The 24,692-nt window shown below is 38.3% G+C and overlaps 2 protein-coding genes across 3 annotated transcripts; both read left to right on the top strand.

Moving 5' to 3' along the window:
* Positions 1 to 3,172: 3,172 nt before the first annotated feature.
* cd164l2 (CD164 sialomucin-like 2) lies at positions 3,173 to 6,396 on the top strand. Its single transcript, XM_038288903.1, has 6 exons — positions 3,173 to 3,413; positions 3,702 to 3,788; positions 4,034 to 4,126; positions 4,203 to 4,238; positions 4,429 to 4,588; positions 5,434 to 6,396. Exons 1-6 carry the CDS (start codon positions 3,335 to 3,337, stop codon positions 5,447 to 5,449), a joined length of 471 nt encoding a protein of 156 aa, XP_038144831.1. The 5' UTR covers positions 3,173 to 3,334; the 3' UTR covers positions 5,450 to 6,396.
* A 3,260-nt stretch (positions 6,397 to 9,656) lies between these two features.
* On the top strand, positions 9,657 to 24,428 carry sytl1 (synaptotagmin-like 1). 2 transcript variants are annotated; one of them, XM_038288650.1, is made up of 15 exons: positions 9,657 to 9,808; positions 12,941 to 13,067; positions 14,228 to 14,379; positions 14,473 to 14,581; positions 14,673 to 14,736; positions 14,821 to 14,857; positions 14,938 to 14,978; positions 19,082 to 19,201; positions 19,333 to 19,499; positions 19,592 to 19,694; positions 19,853 to 20,014; positions 21,743 to 21,821; positions 22,407 to 22,506; positions 22,785 to 22,990; positions 23,737 to 24,428. In XM_038288650.1, the coding sequence occupies exons 2-15, from the start codon at positions 12,943 to 12,945 to the stop codon at positions 23,877 to 23,879; spliced, it is 1,608 nt and encodes a 535-aa protein (XP_038144578.1). In that variant the 5' UTR covers positions 9,657 to 9,808; positions 12,941 to 12,942; the 3' UTR covers positions 23,880 to 24,428. The 2 variants fall into 2 exon arrangements, with proteins under 2 accessions (XP_038144578.1, XP_038144580.1); XM_038288652.1 differs by lacking the exon at positions 19,082 to 19,201.
* Positions 24,429 to 24,692: the final 264 nt, after the last annotated feature.

The raw sequence follows: 24,692 nt of genomic DNA, 5'->3' as shown, positions 1-24,692 counted from the left end.
TATGTTTTAATTCCATTAATTGATTTATATCTAATCATACTTCTTCATATCGTGCCTCTTTAAACATAAAAAGCAGCAAAAAGAAAAAAAAATACCCCAAAATATAACACCCCTTCCTGTTAACCAACATTTAGTCTGTTGCTTTCTAATGTATTTGTTCATGAGTTAACAGAGAAAAGACGTGGCTTCCCCCTGTCTGATAGTGAGCGTGGGTGATGCAGGAGGTGTCTGTAGAAGGACGCTGAGCCATGAGCAAACTGGGGGAATCTCGTTCTGTTCGAGCCTTATATGGTCAAGCTTCCCGTGTATAAAAACCACCTACGCCACACACTCTCTGAGGTACAAACGCTTAGAAAATGTCACCTGTGTCAGCAAGCTTCTCCAACTTTCTGCAACATTAAAGCCTTTTTTTTCTCCTCCCAGATCTGCTGCCGTGTCTGTATAATCTTATATATGAAGATCTATTAAATATCGTCGAAGTAGCAAAATGCTTAAAGATTTTCTTTTTGCAACAAAGCTGTCTTAAATAGGACCGGTAAATGTGTTGTTTCTTCACCCTCATCTTGCATCTTGACTAATTGCTGTTAATAATTACTTTATCGTGTATAAATATATTGATTTGGACGGGCTGTCGGGGCAAATCTCTGTGTTTTATGGGCTTTTTTCTATTTTTCTCTCCAGTCACGTTGGATGAGGTTTTCCCAGACGTATTGGGAGGATATGCCACGTTGCAGCATGTGAGCAACGTAGGCTATTTGTGAAAGAAAGAGACGGTGATTTGGATGTGGTTAAATTGAATTTTAATTGTATTAATATGTAAAGGGTGTCGTGACTCTGGGCTGAATAGTAGCTACGTGTGGTCGGTGGCTGTGACTCAGAGCATCTGAATGAGACAGCTGCACTGTGCATTCCCTCTAGAGCATTTTTAGGGCGTATTTAACAGATATTTAGTTTAGAGGAGTGGAACTCATTCTGTGGAGATTTCTCTTTTTCATTCAGTGGTGGCATCTGATATTTTTTGTCTGTTGGAGGAGCAGCTTTTTAAGAGCTGAGAAGGAAAATGCTGAATACGTTTTTGCGGGAAAAGATGTGTCAGATTGTCAATTCATTCCAGTCTAGGTGCTGAGACAGGAGAGGTATACCAAAAAACAGCTCCCCTTTTGAACAGCTTCTGCTGCATCTTAAGTGCACAAAAGAGCCTTTGCTCATTCCTTTCAGAAGCAGACTATGTAATCATCACTGTACCTGAAAAATACATTAAGCTATTTGCATTTCTTTTCTATTCCTTTAAGATATCCACTTACGTGTAAATGATCTGTTTTGGTACAAATATAGAAAAGCTCACATTATTGTAAAACTGTGCTGCCTATCTAACTTTGGGTATCTGACAGTACTGTAGCACCTGATTTATGTATTTATTTTTTTCTTTGTTTATAGCAAGCTTTTTTGATTTTTTTTTCCTGCTGCTGATAGACTGAATATTTCCGTTTGGCAGCAACAAAAAAAATTCCATTTACTTTTTACCCACATTTTCTGAATGGCATCTCTTTAGACCAAAATACAGTAAAATGTAAAGGTATCCATAAACCTTCCACTTTTTTTTGTTACATTATACCCACTAACTGCAAAGTATTCAAGTGGAATTTTATAGGATGTACCAAAAACAAGAGCATGGAGTTGTAAAGTGGAGGGGAAAGCATATCATTCAACCACATGAAATTTCTTATTTAAAAAAGTAGCCCTTAGATTTTAACTATTCAATTATGGCTGGATGAAAGTCAACTTTAAAGCATGTGCTGCATCCAATGACAGTTTCTTGGTGCAATCATCTTCTCATTAACTCTGACCAGCCTCCTTGTCCATGCTGAAAAGAATTATCCTCATAACATAATGCTTCCACCTCCATATTTACCTGCAGAGATGGCATATTCAGGGTGATGCTCTTACCCAGCTTTGTTTTTTTAAACCCTGGTCCTCGAGGCACACTTTGGTGTATTTTAGAAGTTTTCCTACTTGAGGAGATTTCTGATTCATACATGCCAGTGTACCTTGAGGACCAGAGCTCCAAAATGCTGCAACTAACACAAAAACATGCTCTCATGTTTCCTGGACGGTTTGTGACAAATAGCCCTTCATTCAACAAATTGCTTGCTTCCGTGAAGGTTGGATTCATAGATTGTATGACTGTTGGCTGCCAGTTAAATAACCAGTATTGACCTCCTTCCCCGAGTTTTAATAATTACCAGTTTCTCAATACCAGTTGTTCTGTCTATCATGTGTTGCTAGGTTAGCAGTTAGCCATGTGCAGATAATTAATTGAACATACTCCATGATATTTTAATTGTTTAGAAAGATATTGTGTAAGATATTTAAGACTAAAAAACCATATTCCTTTTTGTTTTTGACAGATAGTTTGGTTGATAGAAAGAAGCTTTTTCCAATAGAGATTTTCTAAAGTCTAAAATAACATTAATTATCTTTGCAGAAAAAGAGTATAAATAACTTATACTACAGAAGCAAATCCACAAAAACATTTACCCTTGGAATTAACAAAGTATATTTGGATATCTGCAAAATAAATAGCATTCAGGCACTTCTCTGGTACTCTTAAAAAGGGTTTCGGTAAGTGTGGGCAGCACTGCATCTTAGCACATGTAGTCTTTAATCAGAAATCGATAGGTAGACACATAGAAGATATGATGGACTGGGGATCTGCACATTGTGTAATCTGCCCATCATCCATTGGTGGTAAGCCCCCTCATGATTCCGCACTAAAAATAGGGTTTGTGGAAATGGATGGATGGATGGATGGATGGATGGATGGATGGATGGATGGATGGATGGATGGATGGATGGATGGATGGATGGATGGATGGTTGGATGGATGGATGGATGGATGGATGGATGGATGGATGGATGGATGGATGGATGGATGGATGGATGGAAAGCAGTCATAAAACCGGGTGTGAAAGGAAATCGCAGACCTACTAGATCCTATTTTGGACTATATTAATTAGCTACTTTTTTCTAACGATTTAAAACAAATGCCTTTACGTCATGTGAGAACAGCTGAGGTAAACAGGTGTCAGTCTGTTCAAATGGTGTTTGTTTCAGGACTGCTGAGAGTCATACGGTTGTCAAGGGAACCAAGTTTGGTCTTCCTCATGTTACAAAGATCCCATAGCCTCTTTCTCTGTGTGTCCTCACTGGGACCCATAACTCTGTTGGAGGTTTTGGATTCTTTTAAAAGACCGGTGAAAGACTCACTTTTTTCTGATAAATAAGAAGTAGTACGGTGTAAAACTCCAGGTGTTTGTTTTCTGGACTCATCACAATGCAACATTTAGTACTAAGGGTCCTTTTCTCATCTGTGCTGCTTCTGGCAGCGGTTCCATTTGTGCACCTACAAGCAGGTAGGAATTGTTTAATGGTTTGCTTTTACTTTCTGATGTATAACCAGTAATCAACTTCTCTTGTGTATTCTACATCACTATCACATTTACATTATTCGTTATTTAAATTACTGCTTTCTTTATATATATTTACTGATAGTCCCAATTTTTATACTGTGTCTTACAAACTGAGGTAAATCTATGGATCTATGGATTATTTTCCTCCAGACTGGAAGCTTTGATTATAAAGGCAGTAAAAATGTGATAATCATGGGATCTTTATGAGTGATGGCCACTTTTGTCCCTCAGATTGTTCACAGGCTGAGTCATGCGATCTGTGTGTAGGAGACTCCCTGCTAAACCTGACAGGTTGTGTCTGGAGGCTTTGCCCATCTGGTACAGAAGACACACACCCACCGCCACACACACACACACACACACACACACACACACACACACACACACACACACACACACACACACACACACACACACACACACACACACAATCCTGAATTCTGATAGTAATTCAATCATCACAGCTGTTGTAACAGAAGCTCCCTTCATTTGTATCAGAAACTGAATTATTTAACATCCCAAGAAAGCAGAGTAAAAGACAAATGCTGTTCTTTTTCTCTCAGGTAACGATACAGGCATGTGTGTGACTGATGAGGGGGATTCAGCAGACAGTGGTATGAACTGCAGCTGGACCAGAGTGTCTGAACTGTGCACAGGTAGTAAAAAAATAAGAACTGCATGACGTATTTTTTAAGAAACCTCTCTAAATCTATGTGATATTTTATGGCCCAGTTGTGGAGCGTGCTGCCGCTGGTGGAGGTGACTCAGGTAAATTGGATCAGCTGTGATCTAGCAGCCACTTCAACCCCCTTTCTCCAAAGTCAAACATATACCGTATCCTTTTTTTATGCGAGCTAAATGTTTCCCAAAGTAGATCCAGTTTTAACATTTCCTAATCATCTCTGTCTCTCTTTGTTATGGCAGCAATGGAAAAACTGTGAACTCTGTTCTTTTTAAGGGGATGACAGCAGCTCTAACTCATCCAGTGAGTTTTCCCAGGCCAAGTTTGACATGTCCAGCTTCATAGGTGGGATAATACTGGTGCTGTGCCTGCAGGCCGGCGGCTTCCTCGCCATGCGCTTCCTGAAATCCAAAGAGCAGAGCAACTATGACCCCATGTGAGTTTGGGAATACAAGTGATCTCTGATGTCAGAGTAACCATGAAGTTGAGGCACTAGCAGCCTCTGGTGGCAGGTGTGAAGAATATGCACTGTATTTTGCAAAGGGAAGTTCCTTTTAAAACTACTTAATTCCCCTGAAGTTTATTTATTTTTTTGTTTCATTTTTTATTAGGTAGTGTCCTTTTTTTAGGTTTAATGTGATAGATTAAGACAAAGCAGTGCATATTTGTGAGGTCAAAGGAAAGGTTGGAAAGAACATTAGTGAACAGTAGGAGACAGAGCAGACAGATCATTGATTTGGTGAGGTTTGAATATAGATTGCAATATTACATCATATTTCAAGCTTTGAATGTCTCAAAGATCGGTTTTGAGTAATTTGTCTGAAAATGAAAAGAACATGTCACAATGGTAGACCCAATACTGTTTTACAACTTTGGCTCACCCACTAGAAAATCAGCGAGGTAAAGGTCATTGTTAATAGAAAGCCAAAAGAACTCCTATTCATCATTAGTAATGAAGAGTACACATCAGCAGTGCAGGTGGTTTGGTCATAGGACAGCAACATGAAACAACATTCAAAAACCTATAAAGGAGGGATGGTTTAGATTAAAGCATATTTGTACATCTATAGATTATTTCTTCAAATTCATAATTCTATTCTAACTTGTGTTAGCCTCTAACATAAAAATGAAATGACACACTGAAATGTGGAAAGGCTCAAAACTTACTAATCCTTCTGTAAGGCACTACAATTCACTTTGAGTCTCTCAGACCTGCATTTTATTCTCTGGCTGGTGACAAACACTTTCAGTCTGCCTGCAAATTGTTCTGTCTTTGTACAGTGAGCAGACACAGTGAGGACAAGATGTTTGAAGGGCGATCAGACAGGATGGAGGACAGCAGCAGCAGCAGAGTGGTGACTCATCCAGCAATGACGACAAGAAGTTTTTTTTTTTTTCTGAGCTCCTGTCATTTTTGGTTTGGTGCTCTACATAAACCCTTATGGGATGCTTGTTTTTAATCCATCGATTTTGATCATATATATTTACTAGTAATTACCATCAACCATTGAGTTCAAATGTGTGGTGAATATTGCAGCACAGCTATAGAGAGGGACAACATAATTTGCGCAGACAGTAGGCCAGAAAAAAAGCTTGACGGTCACTTTAAAACCTATCCTAGATATTTATTCACTAATTTCTAATCCTGGCAATCCTATTCTCCACTTTAGCACAGCCGTTTAGCGATCAAAGTAATAGAAGTTATTCACTTTTTAAATTTAGTTTCTTGCAGCAGAAAAAAAGTTCATAATATTCTGAAAAAGTGTCCTAAAGATCCTGGTTGAGAGAAAACTATGCTTGTGCTTCTAGAACGTATCTCGTCTGTGTGCAGCTTTAACAATCAGTTAACAAGCTGATCAGGTTTTTTTCATTTTACTGTTAATTTTTCTTAGTGATTAAAAACACATTCCCAGGCTGCAATGCACCAGACTGAAATACCTAACTGTGATGTTACCACTGCCATGCTGAAAGTCCATTTTCTTTTCATCAAACATAACTTCTAGCTCCTGCTCACTTCCCCTCTCTATCATTTTAAATAAGTGTCCCTTTATTCTTATTTTATTTTTCAAGAAGTGTTGGAAAAAAAGTAAAACTTATAGCCAGTGATTTGGGTTTTCTAACTTTTTGGCTGTTTGACTCCAAGGTGATTTCTATCTGTATTCATATTTATGCTGGGTATGGAAATAAGTGGCTAATTTTACTGTTTTGTCATGTTCTTGCTTGAATAAACTCTGGTTAATCATTGTTCAGTGTGCACTACATTATTGTTCTCTAGGAATGATCCTAAAGGATGATATGATGTTGGACAGCCATAAATAACACTCATCTGTCCCTACACAGTATCTGTGAGTTGGTGTCAGTGTGTAGCAGAGGGAGTACACAGAGGGAGGCCTGCAGGGGAGAGGCAGCGAGGCTAGAGTGCCAAGGCTTTGCAGGCTTGACTAAACCCACACAAAAAGCTTTTCCCAACTAGCAGAGGGTGGCTCTTTTCCAAGTCTGTTGACAAAGAACAGGAGTGAACCCAAGCCTCTTTTTAACTCCCCCTCCTTCCTCCTACATGCAAACATTTTCTGCTGTGCAAAAGGGAAGTCCAGCAAACACATAAAGTTAATCTACGACTTCCCTTCTACTTGAAACAAGCAGAATCTTTCATATGAGCAGAGGTGTATGTGTGTGCTAACTCACTGTTTGTATAATAGGTGTGTGCAACTGCAAGCAGACAAGTTAAATCCCACCTCCACCTTATTATTTGGCAAAACATCCGTGTGTGTATGTGTGAGTCATATCAGCCTGCCAAATATCCCTTTTGTTTTTATCAGGGTTTCCTTAACGTTTCAGCATAGAATTAATTACAAATAAAAAGGAAAGAATATTTTTTGTTTTTTCACAAGCCTTAATGCAAATACATTTATGTTATCTTTCATATTTCTTTTCTGGAGAACAAATAAGCAAAAAAAAAAAAGTTTAAACAAAATTTGTGCACATGCAAGCTAACTGCAATAGTTAAAAAAGTAGCAGCCCAAAACATCTATAAACTACAGCTATATGATTGGAGTTTTTATGATCCATTCCCCAGTTTGTGCAATCTAGAAACCTTTCAAGCAGACATTTGTGGTTTATAGACAAGCGTTTGAAGAATGCTGCCTCAACATAAGCAGTGAGTAGCTATTGTTTCTCTGTATATGGATCACATTTAGCCATTATTCAAAGGTTTGTAAAGCTAAAAAACCTAAATATGCTGTCTTACATGAAAGACCTTTGAATAGGAAGTGCATTATGCAAAGTTTTTGTTATGTACATGACAACAGTTGCACACAGCTCTTCCTGTTTCTGCTTGTGACCTTTGATTTTAGTGATTAGACAGCAAAAATACTATACACACTTAAAACAGGATTATACAATGTAACATATCCATATCAGAATACAGAATACACTTTATTTAAGCAACTACTTTGACCTGAGACATTTCCACAATGGGAGCTCTATTGGATTCCTGCAATTCCTGACTAGTTCACCACTCAACTCCCTAAAGGTTTTCTGTGATATTTGGCACCAAGATGTTGACCATTACTAAACCATATTTGCTTTATAGAAGGGAGCCTTATCGCTGCTGAGAGAGGCCATGGTCATTAGGCAATATTTTTATCTATGACAGTGTGTTCATGGTCTAAAACAATGCTGAGTCTGGAAAGAGAAGTAAGAAGTAAGAGACGAAATAATAACTAATTCATCGGTCAGTGGCCTTTAGGTGGTGTAATATTTTTACACATGTTGACATAAAGAATTAAAAGTATTTGGATGACATAAATGTTTAAATTCAGTCCAAACTGAGTTACATTGTGCTGCTGAATCAGGAGAGGGGAGGTAACTTTTACTGTGTCTTGGGCTTTAAGCAGTTTGTTATTCCATCTATAAGCGCCTGCAATTGCTCAAATTATTATCTTAAGCAGATCACCCTTGTTTCCATGGACAGTATGGACACGTGTGACACCACAACTGCATTTAAAAGATATACTCCAGAAAATCCAATTCTGCCTATCTAAAATATGATCATCAAATGTGATGTAACACAATACAGGAGCGTATTGACCTAATATCTCGTTCACACTATTGTGCTGCATTTCAATAGTTTGAGTTTTAAGTAATGTACCTGTATCACATTCCTTTGCATTTAACACATGCATAATTTGATATGCAGCTAAGCCTAATGTGGAGTTTTTGGACCTGTCAGAGATTTCAGTAGCATTAAGAGGTTTCGCTCACTCACAATACAGCACATGTACAATAACACAGCTGCATTTAAATGATTGATACCTATTTATCAAAGCAATACAAATGCAAATCAAAAAAGAGAGGATCATCAGCAACACAATTACGTTGAAGATGCAATAGTACTTGATTTCATCAAATGTAAACTTTCCTAACAGACAGTTACTCAATACCCCATGTTGACATGGTATGATAAGAAACAACGTGGTGGCAGTAAATCCCAGATTAGGCCTACATCTTTCTAAATATATGAAATTAGTGCATGACTGTTGGATGTTTATGAAAATTATCAGGAGCTAACATTTTTACCCAAAAATGTCAGCGTTAGAATCAAACCTAGCAAGTATTTTTTATTTAGCTTATTTAAATTTTTTATTGTTTAAAATTTCTTCAGAGCATATTTTGATTTATGGAAAATGTATTGTGTCAAATGTATGTATAAACCTCTGAGAGCAAAATAAACATACTCGCAAGCATTCATCAGAGGCATAGTACGTTCATCATTTTTTCTTTACCCCATAAGACAAGATCTAGCTCTCAAAAGAGCATGAATTCTGTATTTGTCATCTTAAATGATAGTATATTGATGTGCATAACCACATTAGCCAGTGTTTTTGTTGTCAAGTAATTGTTAATAAATTAAGATTTTTAATATTGTGAATATTCCGCTTGAGATTATTACGGCTGCCACCATCTGTATTAGTGGGGGGGTGGGGGGTAGGGATTGCCACAGGGGTGGCCAATGATTGGGTAAGGGTGGCCCCTGGGCCTCCATCTAGCTCCGCCCCTGGTGTTAAAAAAAAAATCCCAAACGCACGAGGAACTGCAGACTCATTCTACACATGCGCTTTGCATCTCTTAAAGCCCCTTGCGCACTGCTCCGTGTGTGTGTGTGTGTCTGTGTGTGTGCGCGCACCTGTCTAGCCCTCAGAATGGGGATAAGTTTCCCAGTTTCACCATCAAATTGAGGACCAGTTATTGCAAAGTGAGGGCATTTTGACGGCCCTTACATGCTATTTTGCTAATGGTTAGGGTTAGGGCTAATGTGCCAATGGGTTAGGGTTAGGGTGAGGTATGCATTGGTAATGGTAAGGTTTAGGGTTAGTTTTAGGGTTAAAGCATAGAAAGGGTTGAAAATGACTGAAAATCAATGGGAGTCAACACATGGTCCTCACTAAGACGGCAGAACGACTGAGTGTGTGTGTGTGTGGGTGTGTGTGTGTGTTGTGTTTGTTCTCACGCTGAGCTCTGAGCAGAGGGCTGCCCCCTGTGCGACTGATCCTGAGGGCGTGTTCACTCCGTTTGTTCAGCACACAAACAGAAACACTCAGGAAAAAAAGTTTTCCCCGCACTTCTTCCATGGAACAGGTGGAAGCTGTCAGATAAGGTAAAACACATTTTTATTCCATTCTATACAAACTCTGCCTCTTTGAAAGAAGCTGTAGAGAAATAGATGAGGTAAAGAAAAGGAGGGACTAATGTCTTTTCCCTGCTTTTTTTTTCTTTCTGGGAATAAATTATATTTCTGGAGCCATCTTTTTTTTTTCTTTTACAAAAATAGAAAAAAAGATAAATAATGTCATTAATCAACTGTTAAAACGTCCAGATTACTGAGTAATTGACTAGAATTATAGCTTATAGTTTGTAATACATTATACAGAGTGACAGCTTTGGAAATATGTTTGTGGAAACTATTTTTGTTGCCCATTTGTGTGCCTGTTTGCGCATGCAAAGTTAGGAACACCTTTCCAAAATCTCACATAAATATCATTAAAAAATTTTCAGCACACAATTAAGGGATTTTTTTTAATACCTAACAGGAAGTGGTACACCAGCTTTCATATATTTAAATGTAAAAAAAAAAAAGAAGTTTTTTATCATTTAGCCAGCCATGACAAAATACAGAGTAATTTTAGATCAGGAGGGGATGAAAAGTTACTCCAGGTTTCTGCAGACAGATCCATCCCCACCTACTGATGTCCAAAAGTAAAGGCTGACATTCCAGGAACCATTGCTGTTTAGATAGAATGTGGACATGGCTTCAGTTAATCAGTGCCTGATTGATTTTAAAGTTTGCTATTTACAGAAAATGCAAAAAAAAAAAAAAAAAAAGAGAGAGTGTGCTATAGGTGCTCCATCCCCAAAGTTTTAACAGATCAGCAAAAGCAAAACTTTTAAGGCAGTAATAAGAAATTGAGTTCCCAGTTCCACTGAACTTTACCATCTAAAGAACAACAGGCCTGTAAATTACTATGTTTTTTATGGAACCTATAAATGACTATGGTTTATTTGTATTTTCCCGCTGTGATATATTTTTTTTTCCAAAAGGTTTAGTCTTTACTTAATCGTTACATTGCTGTCTTTTTTGTATCTAATAGCAGCTAAAAATACAGACCTTTGAGCTACAAGAAAAAAAAAGTAAAGGGCCAAACATCACTAGTCTCAGACTAATATATCACTTGCAGAACACTTTTTATGGCTATAGTAACTCAGTTAAAGTGTACCTCTAATGTGTTGGCATCTATGAAACAAAGGGATATGAAACAATAACAAAAACAATTACCGGTAAGAAAATGTTTATAAAAATAGGTCAAAAGAAAATAGGGTGCTGAAGTCAGATTCAACAATCTCCATGTTGTTAAATTAAAGGTGAAAGGGAGTTGACTAAAGAGTTTTTGGTTTCAGATTAGCTGATATCATTAACAGTATCTTAGTGTGAGCAGGTTAGCTAGGTTGTATATTTCTAAAACAATAACAAGTCAGCAGCAGATGGAGATAGAAATAGTTAATATGCTGTTCATTGAAGCACAATCATCAAGAAGAGCACTGAACCATTGATTAAAAATCCATTTGTCTTGAATTTTATTGTTGGATTAATAATTTCACAGGTTTTTAGAGCAAAAGAAAACCAGAAAAGAAATTTTTTTTTCTTACACAGCTATTATCCTATTTACGCAGTTTTATTTTCCCCTATTTTGACAATTCAATTTAGGTTCCCTATTACTACTAGCTCTTGCATAGAAACTATCCGGGAGAAAAGGTCTTTTACTGTGCTGTTGCTGTTTTATGACTGTATACTGAGTGATATATATATATATTTTTAAACCACCAACATAATCCCTTCAATTCTGGATGTCAGTATGATGGATTAGACGTTAGGTTGTTAAAGAGAACAACCCAACATAGTGATGAGACATGGCAGCTCTGTGTTCTCCCAAAGCTTAGTCCCAATTCTGATCCTAACAGGTTCGAATTCTGCAGGTGGGTTACTTTATGTCCATCAGGATATTTCTGTGAAATCCAGCTGTAGCTGCAGAGGACATGTTTGATTGTTTGCTAAACAATGACATTTTACAAAGGTTTAGGTTCTCTGTGTATTAAGTTATGCTATTGTCTGCATGACACATGATCCTGACAAATACTAGAATAGGTTGTGAACCACATTGCGCTGTATTAAGTTACATTACATACACTGTTGCTGTAGAAGTATGCAGCCCAATCTAAACCAATATTAAAAAATTTAACTTTTTAAATCTGAATGAGCTTTGATTTTACATTACGAAAACCTGTGGTAATTAAAATTTTTTCAACACAAGTTATAAAAGGTTTTTGCATCATGTTATAAATTAAGCTCTTTTTGTGATATAAAACAAAGCGTGATGAACATAATATCTCTGATGCATGATATAGAAAAATGTGTGTCTTTAAATGAAAGTATTAGAAATGTAACAATTTCAAAAACTATAGATGAAAAAAAATCCTTAAGCAATTTAAGGCCTTATCAATTCAAATTCTCTTACTTTTTTTGGAAGTGTTCTTCAAGTAAAGGTACCTAAATTCTTTATTGGTAATATTGTACATCTGTTTTGTAGATTGTGGAGAAAACATTCATCTGTGTTATTATGTTTTCATTGTTTTGATATTTTTCCTCAGTCTTCTTTGCCTTTTTTTGTTATTTTGCTATGTGTGGAATTTAGCATCTTTGTTACTAAGATCAACTCAAGGCTGAGACAGGAAGGGCACTCAATGTAATCCAGCTGACTAGTTACACTATTGACACGACGAGTGTTTTATTGCGTTGTACTTTAAATGCGACAACATACCAAATATTCTATCCAAGCATTATCTGTGAATTGTTAAGAATAGTGAGAGTGTGAATATGCCACGTGATTTCTTTGAAAATGAAATGTATTTACTACTTCACATTATGGAAGTCATTTTTATAGCTTACATGTTTGCATCTCTTGTCAATGCCTTATAAATATATAATTTGCTTTAAAAATGATGCTAGCTTCCACAATTCATGCACATTGGCACTGAAAAAATAAAGCAATAATTCATTCACAGAATGTTTGTTAAAAAGCAAATTTGTATAAAAAATTAGAACAGTATGGTTCAGATTGTAGTCTTTTGAGAAAGGTGCTGTTATATCCTTGAACAATCCTATTAAAATACAAACAGGACACATTGCACTTCTTAACAGGTAACATTTATTTGTTTTTCCTCATCTGTTTTCCAGGTATGGCGGGGGAGCAGAATGACTCATCTCTTGACCTGAGCCACCTGACGGAGGAGGAGCAGTCCTCCATCCTGCAGGTGCTACAACGCGATTTGGAGTTGCGTAATCTCGATAAAGGTCGTATAAGGTCAGTCAAAGGATATTATTTCCCTGAAGTGGTATATTTGTTAAACTCTGCTCATGCAGATCTGTACATGGAGGATGGAGGACAGGATGGAGGATGCAGGATGGAGGACAGGATGGAGTACCAGAACAAGCAGTGTCTTTTAGTCATGGAAATGTACAGATCTCTTCATGCAGATCTGTACATTTCCATGACTAAAAGACTCTGCTTGTTCTGGTACTAGTAATTCAAGAGAGAACTGTTGTTAGGATAAGCTGTTGTCATTGGCCTGTTTATTAGAGGTTTAATAAACTTTTAATAAAGCTGCTAAACTTCACCTTGTTATTTTTCAAGGGGAACCAGCATCACCTAGTTCTCAAAGACCAAAGCTGTTTTCTTAATACAAATTATATCATAAAAACTAACATCATCACAACACAGAACCAAAGACACAGACGAGGGAGACAAGAAGGGGCTTGGAAAGTGGGGCAGTGAACCGGGGGGCACGGTGGGAGCACTATTCATTGTCCCCTTTTTTATACACACGTATACAAAACTCTTACTAAAGACTAAAGTAATAATAGATAAAAAAGAATAAATGTAAATTAATAACTGAAACTCATACAATGCTTTATGCTTCATCAGAATGATACAAAAATAAAATCATTAAGCAGGCCTGGAAAAGATAATGGTAACTTATTCACTTTATGGGACTCCATTACAATGTGATTCCTCCTGTTAGATCTTATGAATAATGTATTTTTTTTAAACAGAACAAACATTGTTTGTCCCATCTTTAATAGCTCTCTGCTGCAACTGCTTTGTTTTAAGGCGAAAGGAAGATAACTTTGTTCTAGCATAACAGATACAAACTGCTTTGGAAATAGTGGTAGAGGTTGCATCTACATGTGTTCAGCACAGTCAGCTTTGTGAATCAGTGCAAATATTTATAGCATGTGCAAAATAGTAGCAAAATTGAAAATGATTGAGCCACTTTGGGATGCAACATTTTCTTCAGACAGAGTATAATTCATTTACTGATAGCCCTCTTTATAACATAAGAACCTAAATGTCAGCTGAGGGAGAAATTACTTCACTCTGTCTAAGGTGAACTGACAGTTTTCTATTGAAGATGCAGTTCTTTGATTTTACTTCAATCATGTCAATCTTTGTCAACGCTGCAGGCACCTTGAGCAGACAGAAACGAATGTGTCACGCCTTCGGCTCCTTAGTGGAGAATGGTTCAGTGAAGAGTACAGTAAACGGCATCACAGGTGGACTTCAGGCTGTGACCTTATTCGGGCCTCCATTCGCCACAGAAAAACAAAGAGCAGAGGTGGGTCTCCAGTCAGAGCAGCAGAAATTACATGCCATGGGGGCCGCAGTGTCTATCTCAGTGATGATTCTCTTGTTGTTGCGATGGTAACAGATGTGAACCTGAATGAACTGTTCCCCGGGAAGGAGGAAACTCCCACCAACAGCATCCCCCCTGGGGCGAACGAAAGACTGCAGGAGAAAACAGAAGAGAAAAACCGAGGGTTAGTTAGAGTACCCTTCAAATTAAAAGCTCTTCTTGCAGTAATCGTTGGGGAAACCTTTTCGATTTCTCTTTGCTCTCTTTGCTTCCAGGAGTGAGGAAGGTTTGAAACACGACTTTACACCAAGACCCGGAAGGCCAGTAGAGCATTTGCAGGTTTGCTTTTGTTTAATCCTATATTGCAAAATCATTTATAAACAAATCAGATACTATTATCAAATTTTGTTTTCTAAAAATAAGGTTTTGAACAGCACAAACAGCTCCTGTCCATCAAAAGGTATGAAAGATTGTCTTTAATAGTGTTTGTGCACCACTGGATGCCTCTGAGTAACATTATTCAAATGTTATTCTGTTCAGAGTGGGAAATGAGAAGTAATGGCCACTTGGAAGAACCTGAGGTGATTGCACCTCCCACCTACACTCACACATTACTGTGACTAACCACTTTGGTAAACAGTGTTCAGCTAGCCTGTTTTCCATCTTCCATCCACTGAGTCAATATTTGACGATATGTGAAGGTATAAGTTAAACATGTTTCTTTCTAAAACTTTTGGATTGTTTGATTATATAGTGGCATTATTAATTATTTGAACATCACTATGTTCTTATGAAAAGGTCTCAGAAATATGGTTTTATTTATATGCAGTTTTTTTTTAAAGATGGGGACTCCACCTGAGGCAATTTTACTTGGATTCACTCACATTTAACCACTATGCTAGAAATGATAGAACATTCACTGAATTTAATGATAATAACATTTAGAATAATATGATTACATTTAATGTGTTAGAAATAGTCAAAAACATTAAAAAAAAACAACTTTTGCAATATTTTTCAGCCAGGGGAAAGTTGCTTAGAGGTTAGCTTTTAAATTTGTTTCAATTATTCATTCATTCATTATTTGAACACCTTCTTTTGCCCACTGGAGAGCGCCACATTTTTTTCCTATACCATTTCACAAGTTAGATGTATGCTGATAGAGAGACGTTTAATTTTCATTTTAGGACAGTCTATCTATAATCTTCTTCTTATGCCATCTTCTCTATAGCTTAGAGAACAATGTTCTGTCAAGTCTGGTAAATGAGATGGCAATGAAATATAGTTGCTATTGTGTCCTTTAAACCAGTGTTCCCCAACCTTTTTTTGCACCACGGACCGCTTTATGTCAGACGGCCGGGATGTAAATGATACGACTGGCATAAAATCATACGGAGCCCCCTAGGGGACATGGGGAATTTTTTTTTTCTTTTGCGTTCCCTCACAAAAGTATTGCGTTACCTCACAAAATTTTGCGTTACCTCGCAAAACCTTTTGCGTTACCTCGCAAAATTTTGCGTTACCTCGCAAAACCTTTTGCGTTACCTCGCTGATATTAATGCTTAATGATAACAAAAAAATCTAAAAAAAAAAAAAAAAAAGGAAAGGTGTATTTTTCCAAACCAGCTATTGGTGTGTGTGGTGATTTTGGAGTCTCTGCACTTTATGGCAGTGGAGTTATTGATTTTTATTTGCGACGTTTTGCTGTTGTTTTACCATTTGCAGACGGTCCCCAACCACTCGCCTGGCCGCTAACTGTGCATAGAGATCAATGTAATACATCCAGCTAGGAAAACGACTCGTTTTTCTCAAAAAATAACGCTTTTTGATTCTTGTAATACGTAGTCTGTGCTATCAGGACATGAAAGAGCAGCCATTTGTGTTTCAACAATGAGAGTTATTGATCCCGGAAGTCCAAATCTGTGAATATGTTTCTAACTTTACCGAAGTAAGGTTTTGCGTTCTCACGCAAAAGGTTTTGCGTGGGAACGCAAAACTTTCGCAAAAAGCTTTGCGAGGTAACGCAATACTTTTGCAAGGGAACGCAAAAAAAAATAAAAAATTCCCAATGTCCCCTAGGGGGCTCCGTAAAATACAAAGAGCATAAAAATAAAACAACAAGCCGGTCCCATCTAGGCGTAATCGGAGACAATGACACGCGAAGTGTGCTCCTGATGTCCAGTCTGCTCCGTAGCTTTGTTTTGGTCGCTGTAACCGCAGAAAATCTTGCTTCACAAAGATAGGATGTTATAGATAGGATGAGTCTTGAACTGAATTAACCTGTGTCAAGAGGCACAGATGCACCGACTGATGTAATTGGAAGAGAATACCGCAATTTTTTTATATTTTTCAAAATAAAACATTGTTCAGACTCTGATTGTGGATAAATCTTATATATATACATATATATATATCTATATATATATAGATATATATATCTATATATATATATAGACCTTGCCTCCCCGGCAAGGTCTATTCGGGGGTGCTGGAGAGGACGGTCCGTCGGATAGTCGAACCTCGGATACAGGAAGAGCAGTGTGGTTTCCGTCCTGGTCGTGGAACGCTGGACCAGCTCTACACCCTCAGCAGGGTCCTGGAGGGTGCATGGGAGTTCGCCCAACCAGTCTACATGTGCTTTGTGGACTTGGAGAAGGCGTTCGACCGTGTCCCTCGGGGGGCCCTGTGGGGGGTTCTCCGGGAGTACGGGGTGCCGGGCCCTTTGATACGGGCTGTCAGGTCCCTGTATGACCGGTGTCAGAGTCTGGTCCGCATTGCCGGCAGTAAGTCGGGCTCGTTTCCGGTGAGAGTTGGACTCCGCCAGGGCTGCCCTTTGTCACCGATTCTGTTCATTACCTTCATGGACAGAATTTCTAGGCGCAGCCAAGGTGTTGAGGGGATCCGTTTTGGTGGCCTTAGGATTGCGTCTCTGCTTTTTGCAGATGATGCGGTCCTATTGGCTTCATCAGGTCGTGATCTGCAGCTCTCTCTGGATCGGTTCGCAGCCGAGTGTGAAGCGCCGGGATGGGGATCAGTGCCTCCAAATCCGAGGCCATGGTCTTGAGCCGGAAAAGGGTAGAGTGCCTTCTCCGGGTCAGGGGGGGTGTCCTGTCCCAAGTGGAGGAGTTTAAGTATCTTGGGATCTTGTTCACGAATGAGGGAAGAAGGGAGCGGGAGGTCGACAGGCGGATTGGTGCAGCGTCTGCCGTGAAGCGGGCGCTGTACCGGTCCGTCGTGGTGAAGAGAGAGCTGAGTCAAAAAGCGAAGCTCTCGATTTACCGGTCGATCTACGTTCCTACCCTCATCTATGGTCATGAACTCTGGGTCATGACCGAAAGAACGAGATCGCGGATACAAGCGGCCGAAATGGGTTTCCTCCGTAGGGTGGCTGGGCTCTCCCTTAGAGATAGGGTGAGAAGCTCGGTCATCCGGGAGGGATTCGGAGTAGAGCTGCTGCTCCTCCACGTCGAGAGGAGCCAGTTGAGGTGGCTTGGGCATCTGTTAAGTATGCCTCCTGGACGCCTCCCTGGTGAGGTGTTCCGGGCACATCCCACCGGGGGGAGGCCCAGGGGAAGACCCAGGACACGCTGGAGAGACTATGTTTCTCAGCTGGCCTGGGAACGCCTTGGGGTTCCTCCCGAAGAGCTGGAAGAAGTGGCTGGGGAGAGGGAAGTCTGGGCCTCCCTTCTTAAGCTGCTGCCCCCGCGACCCGACCCCGGATAAGCGGAGGAAGATGGATGGATGGATGGATATATATATATACTTTTTTCTGTGCGGCCCGGTACCAAATGACCGACGGACCAGTACCGGTCCGCGCCCCGGTGGTTGGGGACCGCTGCTTTAAACCCTTTTTTTGTAGACTTAGCCATATTCTTTAAATAGTTATTGTTTCCAAAGGTCCATTCATAACCGATTGTTTTTTTACTGGATGAATCATTGCATTTATTAAAGATCCCCTGCTATTTAAAAGGGTTAATAATTTCATTCACTTGAATAAAGTTTCCCTGAATTCTGAAACGGGTTCTATAACAGTTTTTATTCCTAAAGAAGAAAATAGACTTGAGTAAAGAAAACTGATTTTTCTCCTTTAGTCAATTTTTTTTCCATGCATTACTTTTTGTATGTAGGTTTTTGACTCCCATCTAAAGCTGTTAACTGTTTCCTCTTTCTCATATCTATTTCATGACTCCTAAAAAGATGAAGACAGCATGATAGGATAGCATGTTTACCTATTTTTTCCCATTTTGAAGATGTGCTAAGAGAAACAGTTGTCTATGGGACATTATATTTATACTCTAGATGAAAAGGATGCTGGGTAATACTGAGTGACGGATCAAATAAAGAAAAGCAGGGTATAAATGTATAAATAACAAGAAGAATTTACCTTCATTTATGTTTTATGCTTTGTTATTTTTTGTTATTTCTCGACTATGCTGCCGTAATGAAAATTATTATATAAGTTCTGGGCTTTTTACCTCCTATAGACATGGGGGGGTTGTACAGATGTCCCATATTTTTGCTTTTCACTGAAGTGAGGATTTTAAATGTAATGGTAATTTATGTTTAAGGAAAGTCATTGGATTTGAATAGTTTCTGAATTTTTGTGTGTGCATAATGCAGGATCTGTGATAAAATATGATGCATTGTATAAGAACTAGATCCTTCTGTGAATGTTTTCATTTAGGAAGATTTTATTGTTGGTCTCAACGGGGACTCTGACTCCTTGAATGGCAGCCTGACAGAGCCAGATCCATCTTTTCTGAAAAACTGCAGTTCCAACAACAGCCTTCATTCCAGCTACACGGTACACACACAGTCAAACCAAACCCACACACACACAACTGATCAGCTGACAGTTAGGACGATGAAGATGACTCAGCTCAGGACGGTGACGCAGGAGCTCATCTCTGCTCTGTGTGTGTGTGTTTGTTGCAGCTCAGTGGAAGCATGATGAGTCTGTTTAGCTCGGGGGATTTCGGAGCGGTGGAGGTGAGGGGCCGCATTCAGTACTCGCTGGTTTACGACAATCGTAAGGAGGAGCTGCAGGTGAGGGTGTATCGCTGCGAGGACATCGCTTCAGCACGCAAGAACCGCTCCGACCCGTAAGCAAGTGTTTTCATGTGACTAACGCCAAATTGGCAGTCACACTCTGAATCAATAAAGTTACATGCATGTGTGTGTTGGTGTTTCACAGATACGTAAAGAGCTATCTTTTGCCAGACAAGTCAAATCACAGCAAGAAGAAGACGTCAGTCAAGAAGAAAACACTGAATCCAGTCTATGATCAGACACTCAGGGTGAGATGCTTTCTCATCTACACACTGGTATAAAGTTAAAACTGTAATATTTGTTCCTCATAACGATTCAAAAGCAGTCATGGTTTTGATTTATGAAATGAGAGATCTCCTAGAGTTCTGTCGTGCAGTGCTTATGTTTTGATTCTGTTGTCTTTTAGTATAAACTATGTAATAGAGAGCTGAGTAGTCGGACTTTGAACCTCTCGGTGTGGCATGCCGAACCTCTGGGAAGGAATATCTTCCTGGGGGAGGTGGAGGTGGCCCTGGGGCTCTGGGACTGGACCTCCACACAGCCCCTTTGGCAAGATCTGCAGCCACGGGTAAGGGATGCTTTTTGCTTAATGAGCCCCAGGAAAAAAAAAAAAAAAAAATTCAAAAACTGTGGGGCAAATACTTAAGCATTTTATGTAGAAGAACCTTTCTAGAACCTGACAGACATCACTCAGCAGTTCAAATATTAAATATGATGTTAGTATGAAGACAATGGCTGTTAAAAGCAGCATAGGTTTGACATGGACATGTAAAATATAAATATAAACAATTTACATATTTAAATATAAACAGCCCAAAAAGATTTATTTCAAGATCTGTTTTTTTGGTAGCAAGAAAATCAACTTGTAATTTTGGTATCAGATGTGGTTAAACCTTGACCTCCAGAACCTGGAAGGTCCCACTTTTATCTGTTCAATTACATGAAGGTGTAACCACCATAAAAGCAGTCAGTTCTCGAACCATTCAAGTAATAAATGGTTATTTTTTATGTAGGAATTTGACTGTGTGTGCATCCTCAAGCTGCTTCCTTAATCATAGGTCGCCACAACAAAGTCATTGCACCTCGTTTACAGACATGGAAAAGTTTTTACTCCGGATATCTTCCAAACACAAACAGTTTTAAACCCTGATCCCCCGCATTCAAACCAGTAACTTACCCAGAAGCATTAGACTCAGGTTTCATAAAGTATAAAAGGCATTTTTACCAAATATTAACTGCAAGTTACAATTTGGAATAATTTATTACTTTCCATTAATTCAAATGTGTTATTTGTTAATCCTCACTGATCTAAAACAAAAGAACATTTGTCTGTATTGGTATCTGACAATGATAAATTAATGTATTTTTATACAGTGCATGAAGAGATCCCATTTAAACAACATTAGGGCTGGAACTAACAATTATTTAGCAAATCGATTAATTTGTCAATAAATTTCTTGATTAATCGATTAATATTCGGACAGCCAAACGTTCCTTAAAGAAGATTTTTTGTGAAAATAAACCAGGTGAAACTGAAACTTTTCCACCTGAGGAGTTGTGGATAGAGCATATTGACAGAAGAAAACATTTTTTTAATCTTAAATGCAAGATTTTTATATATATATTTTTTTTAAATTTGGTGTAATTACTGTTCTCAGTGGGTTGCCCTGTCAGCTTTTTCAGTCTCCATACTCCAGTTAATGATAAATATTTTACTAAATTTGTTGAAAAATATTTCAATAATCGATTAATCACGATTAATTGCTTCAGCCCTAAACCTCATAACAATAAGCATGAGCCGTAGCGCCTCTAAGTCTGATCGAGAGGTGTTAGATAGAAGGAAGCTTCAAATGGAGCCCCGGGGAGCAGCCCTGGTATACCAGGTGAGGCACAACATGTAAAACCTTCAAACTGCATACTGACTAATATCTGAGAGGCACAATTTAAGATGTGATGAATCTTGTTATAATCTGTAGGAGAACATCTTGATAAATTGTAAAAAAAGCAGAACTTAAATTATGTTTAGAAGTCAGCCCGGTGAATTATAATGAAAGCACAGATGCTTGCATCTGCATTCATTCAGCCTCTCAGTGTCCATGAAACAGACACTGAAGCTTTGCTGGAGACACCGGATAAAAGGGGAGGAGTGTGTCTCTCCTCTGCAAGAGCTGAAGGAAGAGGAAGACGTGCTGGGAATTTTAAAGAAGCTTTTACATAACCTTGGTGTGTCCCAGCTTCCATGCATCTCAATGCCTTATCTATTTATTTCTTGTTATCCTCTGACTTTTTCATACAGGTTCATCTGAGTCCAGAGTATATCAGCATTAGAGGGAACATCATGCTGTCCATCAAATTTGTTCCTGAGGGATTTGAAGGTGAGATGAATAAAGCTATCACAATTCCACACAAAAGATGTGCAAGCAGGGGGGCCATATGGGGGGTGGGTTATAAAGATTCTAAGGGTCCTTGACTGAGGGGGGGCCCCAAAAGAAGAAGAAAAGATTTGTCCCGCTATATTTTTCAAATATAAAAAGAAAATCCAGCAGTGAAATAAATTATCTTTGTGCTCCCCATCATTTTTCAGCAGTAAACAGCGAAACATAGCATGAATATATTGACCAAATAAGATTAAATTATAACCATTAAATTAAAATAATCTGTCCTTTAATAAAGTTATAGTGAAACCTAATCGGAATATATTTTCACAATGTAAAGTTAATGCATGTTTAACTTTTTCAGGTTCTGATCATTTTTTTTGTAGGAATTTTACAATATCTATTACATTGAAAATGTAAATGAAACTCTTCAGTGCATCTTTATAGCAGTTTTAAAGCTTCAATATTTTTTTATGGGGGGGCACAATAACAATGTCTTTCAAGGGTGGCACCCCTGCATGCAACTGTTATAAAATTCTGTGTGAAGATAAAAAAGTATGCATAGATCTATACGTTTGTGTTTAGGTGGTGGCCTGCCTTCAACAGGAGAAGTTCACATCTGGCTCCAGGAGGCTCAAGGTCTACTCTCTAAGAAAGGAGGTGCTTTAGACTCTTTTGTTAAAAGGTGTGTCTCCTCTCCTTTAATTTTTTTTAACCATTTTTCTATGATTAAATACAATCCAGAGATTACAAATGGTTTAAATATTAAACCTTGTGTTGAAAATGTTTGAAGTAATACTATACATTTCAATATTACTTTGAGTTTGTTACTCCACTGTAGCTGGTTGAAAGGGATGCTAAAAGTGGTTAATACATTTTTAGTCAACCTTCATTGGTGAGTAAACTCATCAGTTCCATTCACCTGTCTTTGACTCTTTTTACTGTCTCCCCATCAAAATCAAGCTACATTCTCCCAGATGTCAGTCGACAGAGCGGTCAAAAAACCCGTGTTGTGAAGCACTCAGTCAGTCCGACGTACAACCACACCATGGTCTACGACGGCTTTCAAACCAGCGACCTGAGGGAGGCCTGTGCCGAGCTCACAGTTTGTCAAAGAGATGGACTGAAGTCGAACATCCTGGGGGGGATTCGTCTGAGCTGTGGAACAGGTGAGAACCTTTAAACTTGTATTAGTTTAACTCTTTACCCCTGTTTCATCATACAGGTTCTAATATTCAACCAGGGAAGAAAAGAGTCTGTTGTAATATTGTAATTAGAATATGTTTTGGTAAAAGTTAAAAGGTAGTTTTTAATTCATTTTTTTTTCACCCTTATTGGCTTCACCTTTGTCTTTGCAAAGGATCTTGATGTAATTACCACAACAGTGTTAATTTATTTTGGAAATGTGACATCATAGGTCATAGTTTGTCTTTATAACACCATCTATACACCTGAAGAAAAACACAGATATAGGTTCAATTTGCAGTGTTTATTTTCTGCATGGTGACAATACTGAATGGGTTAAGTTTTGCACTTGAATAATTTTAAACACTTCAGAAGATCTTGGGATTAGAGCACCTCCAAAATTGTCTCTTGTTAGCCAACTTATTTTAAAATAATTTCTGGGAATTTATTAAATGTGAAATGAATTGCACTTATGTAGCACTTTTTCATCTCAGGGGACTCCATAGCGCTTTGAACTTTAGTCGTTCACAAACACAATTGTTTAAAGCTACTCTGTAGCCATAGCTGCTCACAGAACTCTCGACACACATAATAATAATAATTCAGAATTTATTTTATTTTATGCTAAAACATTCCTGGATTCCTAGGAGTCCTGGACATATGCTGCGGTCTATGGTTTGTGGTAATGTTCGAGGCTTTTAACTGCATGTTGACATTTTTTTAACGGCAGGTCAGAGCTACGGGGAGGCTGTTAACTGGATGGACTCCACGGAAGATGAAGTCGCTGTTTGGACCTCCATGATTGAAAACCCAAACCGCTGGATCAACACAACCCTACCGATCAGAACTAACCTGACCCAGCGGTCTGCATGACCAGAACATCCTGCTCTTTAACACTCATTCACATTCATGTTCAAACAGCGGTTGGACTGTAACATTTCTGTATTTATGATATAGATACACACACATTCACACTTAAAAATTAAGTCAGCAGTAATATTCTTTGAGTGCAGGAATAACTTAGTTGTTTCTGTAGATACGTCTGCATATCAAAATGTATTTCAGTGTTTAAATCTGGTAAAGAATGCATTTATAATCAATTGTAGTTTATTGATTAATACAATATATAAACTATAAATAAAGAATTGTTTTTTTTCATGTGTATTGTAACTTCATGTATAAGAATAAGGCATTTTTAGGGGATAACAGCAGGCACACATTAATATTTTATCCCGCTTGCATTGATGTCTTATGTTACTGTCAATCATCTTTGGGTCTATGGGTAAAGAAAATTGTTTTATTTTCTCTTATTAATATTCATTTATGCTTTGGGAGAATCTTAGATGTTTTGTTTTTTTTATAATTTTTTCATCATCTTGTTGGCAACTTGTGTTTGACCATTTTAAAAGCACTACAACCCAATATGTCTGTCTGTCTGTGTAATGTTACATTTTCTTCAAAAGGGGTTTTAAATGTCAGCCTTAAATGATGGATTCAGAATCAGACTGAACCCCTACAGTTTTTTCCCCAGTAGATGGCAGCACTGACAGAATATTTGACTCCATTCTGGAGCCATATCAGAAAAATTACTATTTTGTAATTCGGGCATGTTTTTTTTTATTGATTTAATGAATATTGTGTAGGTTTTAGAATTTTTAAATCATCTGTTAATCGCCCATCTACAGA

Source organism: Cyprinodon tularosa, unplaced genomic scaffold, assembly GCF_016077235.1.
Source record: "Cyprinodon tularosa strain WSP-4 unplaced genomic scaffold, ASM1607723v1 ctg26, whole genome shotgun sequence".
Lineage (NCBI taxonomy): Eukaryota > Metazoa > Chordata > Actinopteri > Cyprinodontiformes > Cyprinodontidae > Cyprinodon > Cyprinodon tularosa.
The sequence above is the reverse complement of the archived record's forward strand: the minus strand, read 5'-3'. Positions and strand labels throughout refer to the sequence as shown.

Coding starts and splice junctions, on each gene's coding strand:
- cd164l2 (XM_038288903.1), top strand. CDS start 3,335: ATGCAACATTTAGTACTAAGGGTCCTTTTCTCATCTGTGCTGCTTCTG. Junction 3,414..3,701: donor ATTTGTGCACCTACAAGCAG/GTAGGAATTGTT, acceptor TTTGTCCCTCAG/ATTGTTCACAGGCTGAGTCA. Junction 4,239..4,428: donor CGCTGGTGGAGGTGACTCAG/GTAAATTGGATC, acceptor GTTCTTTTTAAG/GGGATGACAGCAGCTCTAAC.
- sytl1 (XM_038288650.1), top strand. CDS start 12,943: ATGGCGGGGGAGCAGAATGACTCATCTCTTGACCTGAGCCACCTGACG. Junction 14,737..14,820: donor GGCCAGTAGAGCATTTGCAG/GTTTGCTTTTGT, acceptor TCTAAAAATAAG/GTTTTGAACAGCACAAACAG. Junction 19,500..19,591: donor CGCAAGAACCGCTCCGACCC/GTAAGCAAGTGT, acceptor GGTGTTTCACAG/ATACGTAAAGAGCTATCTTT.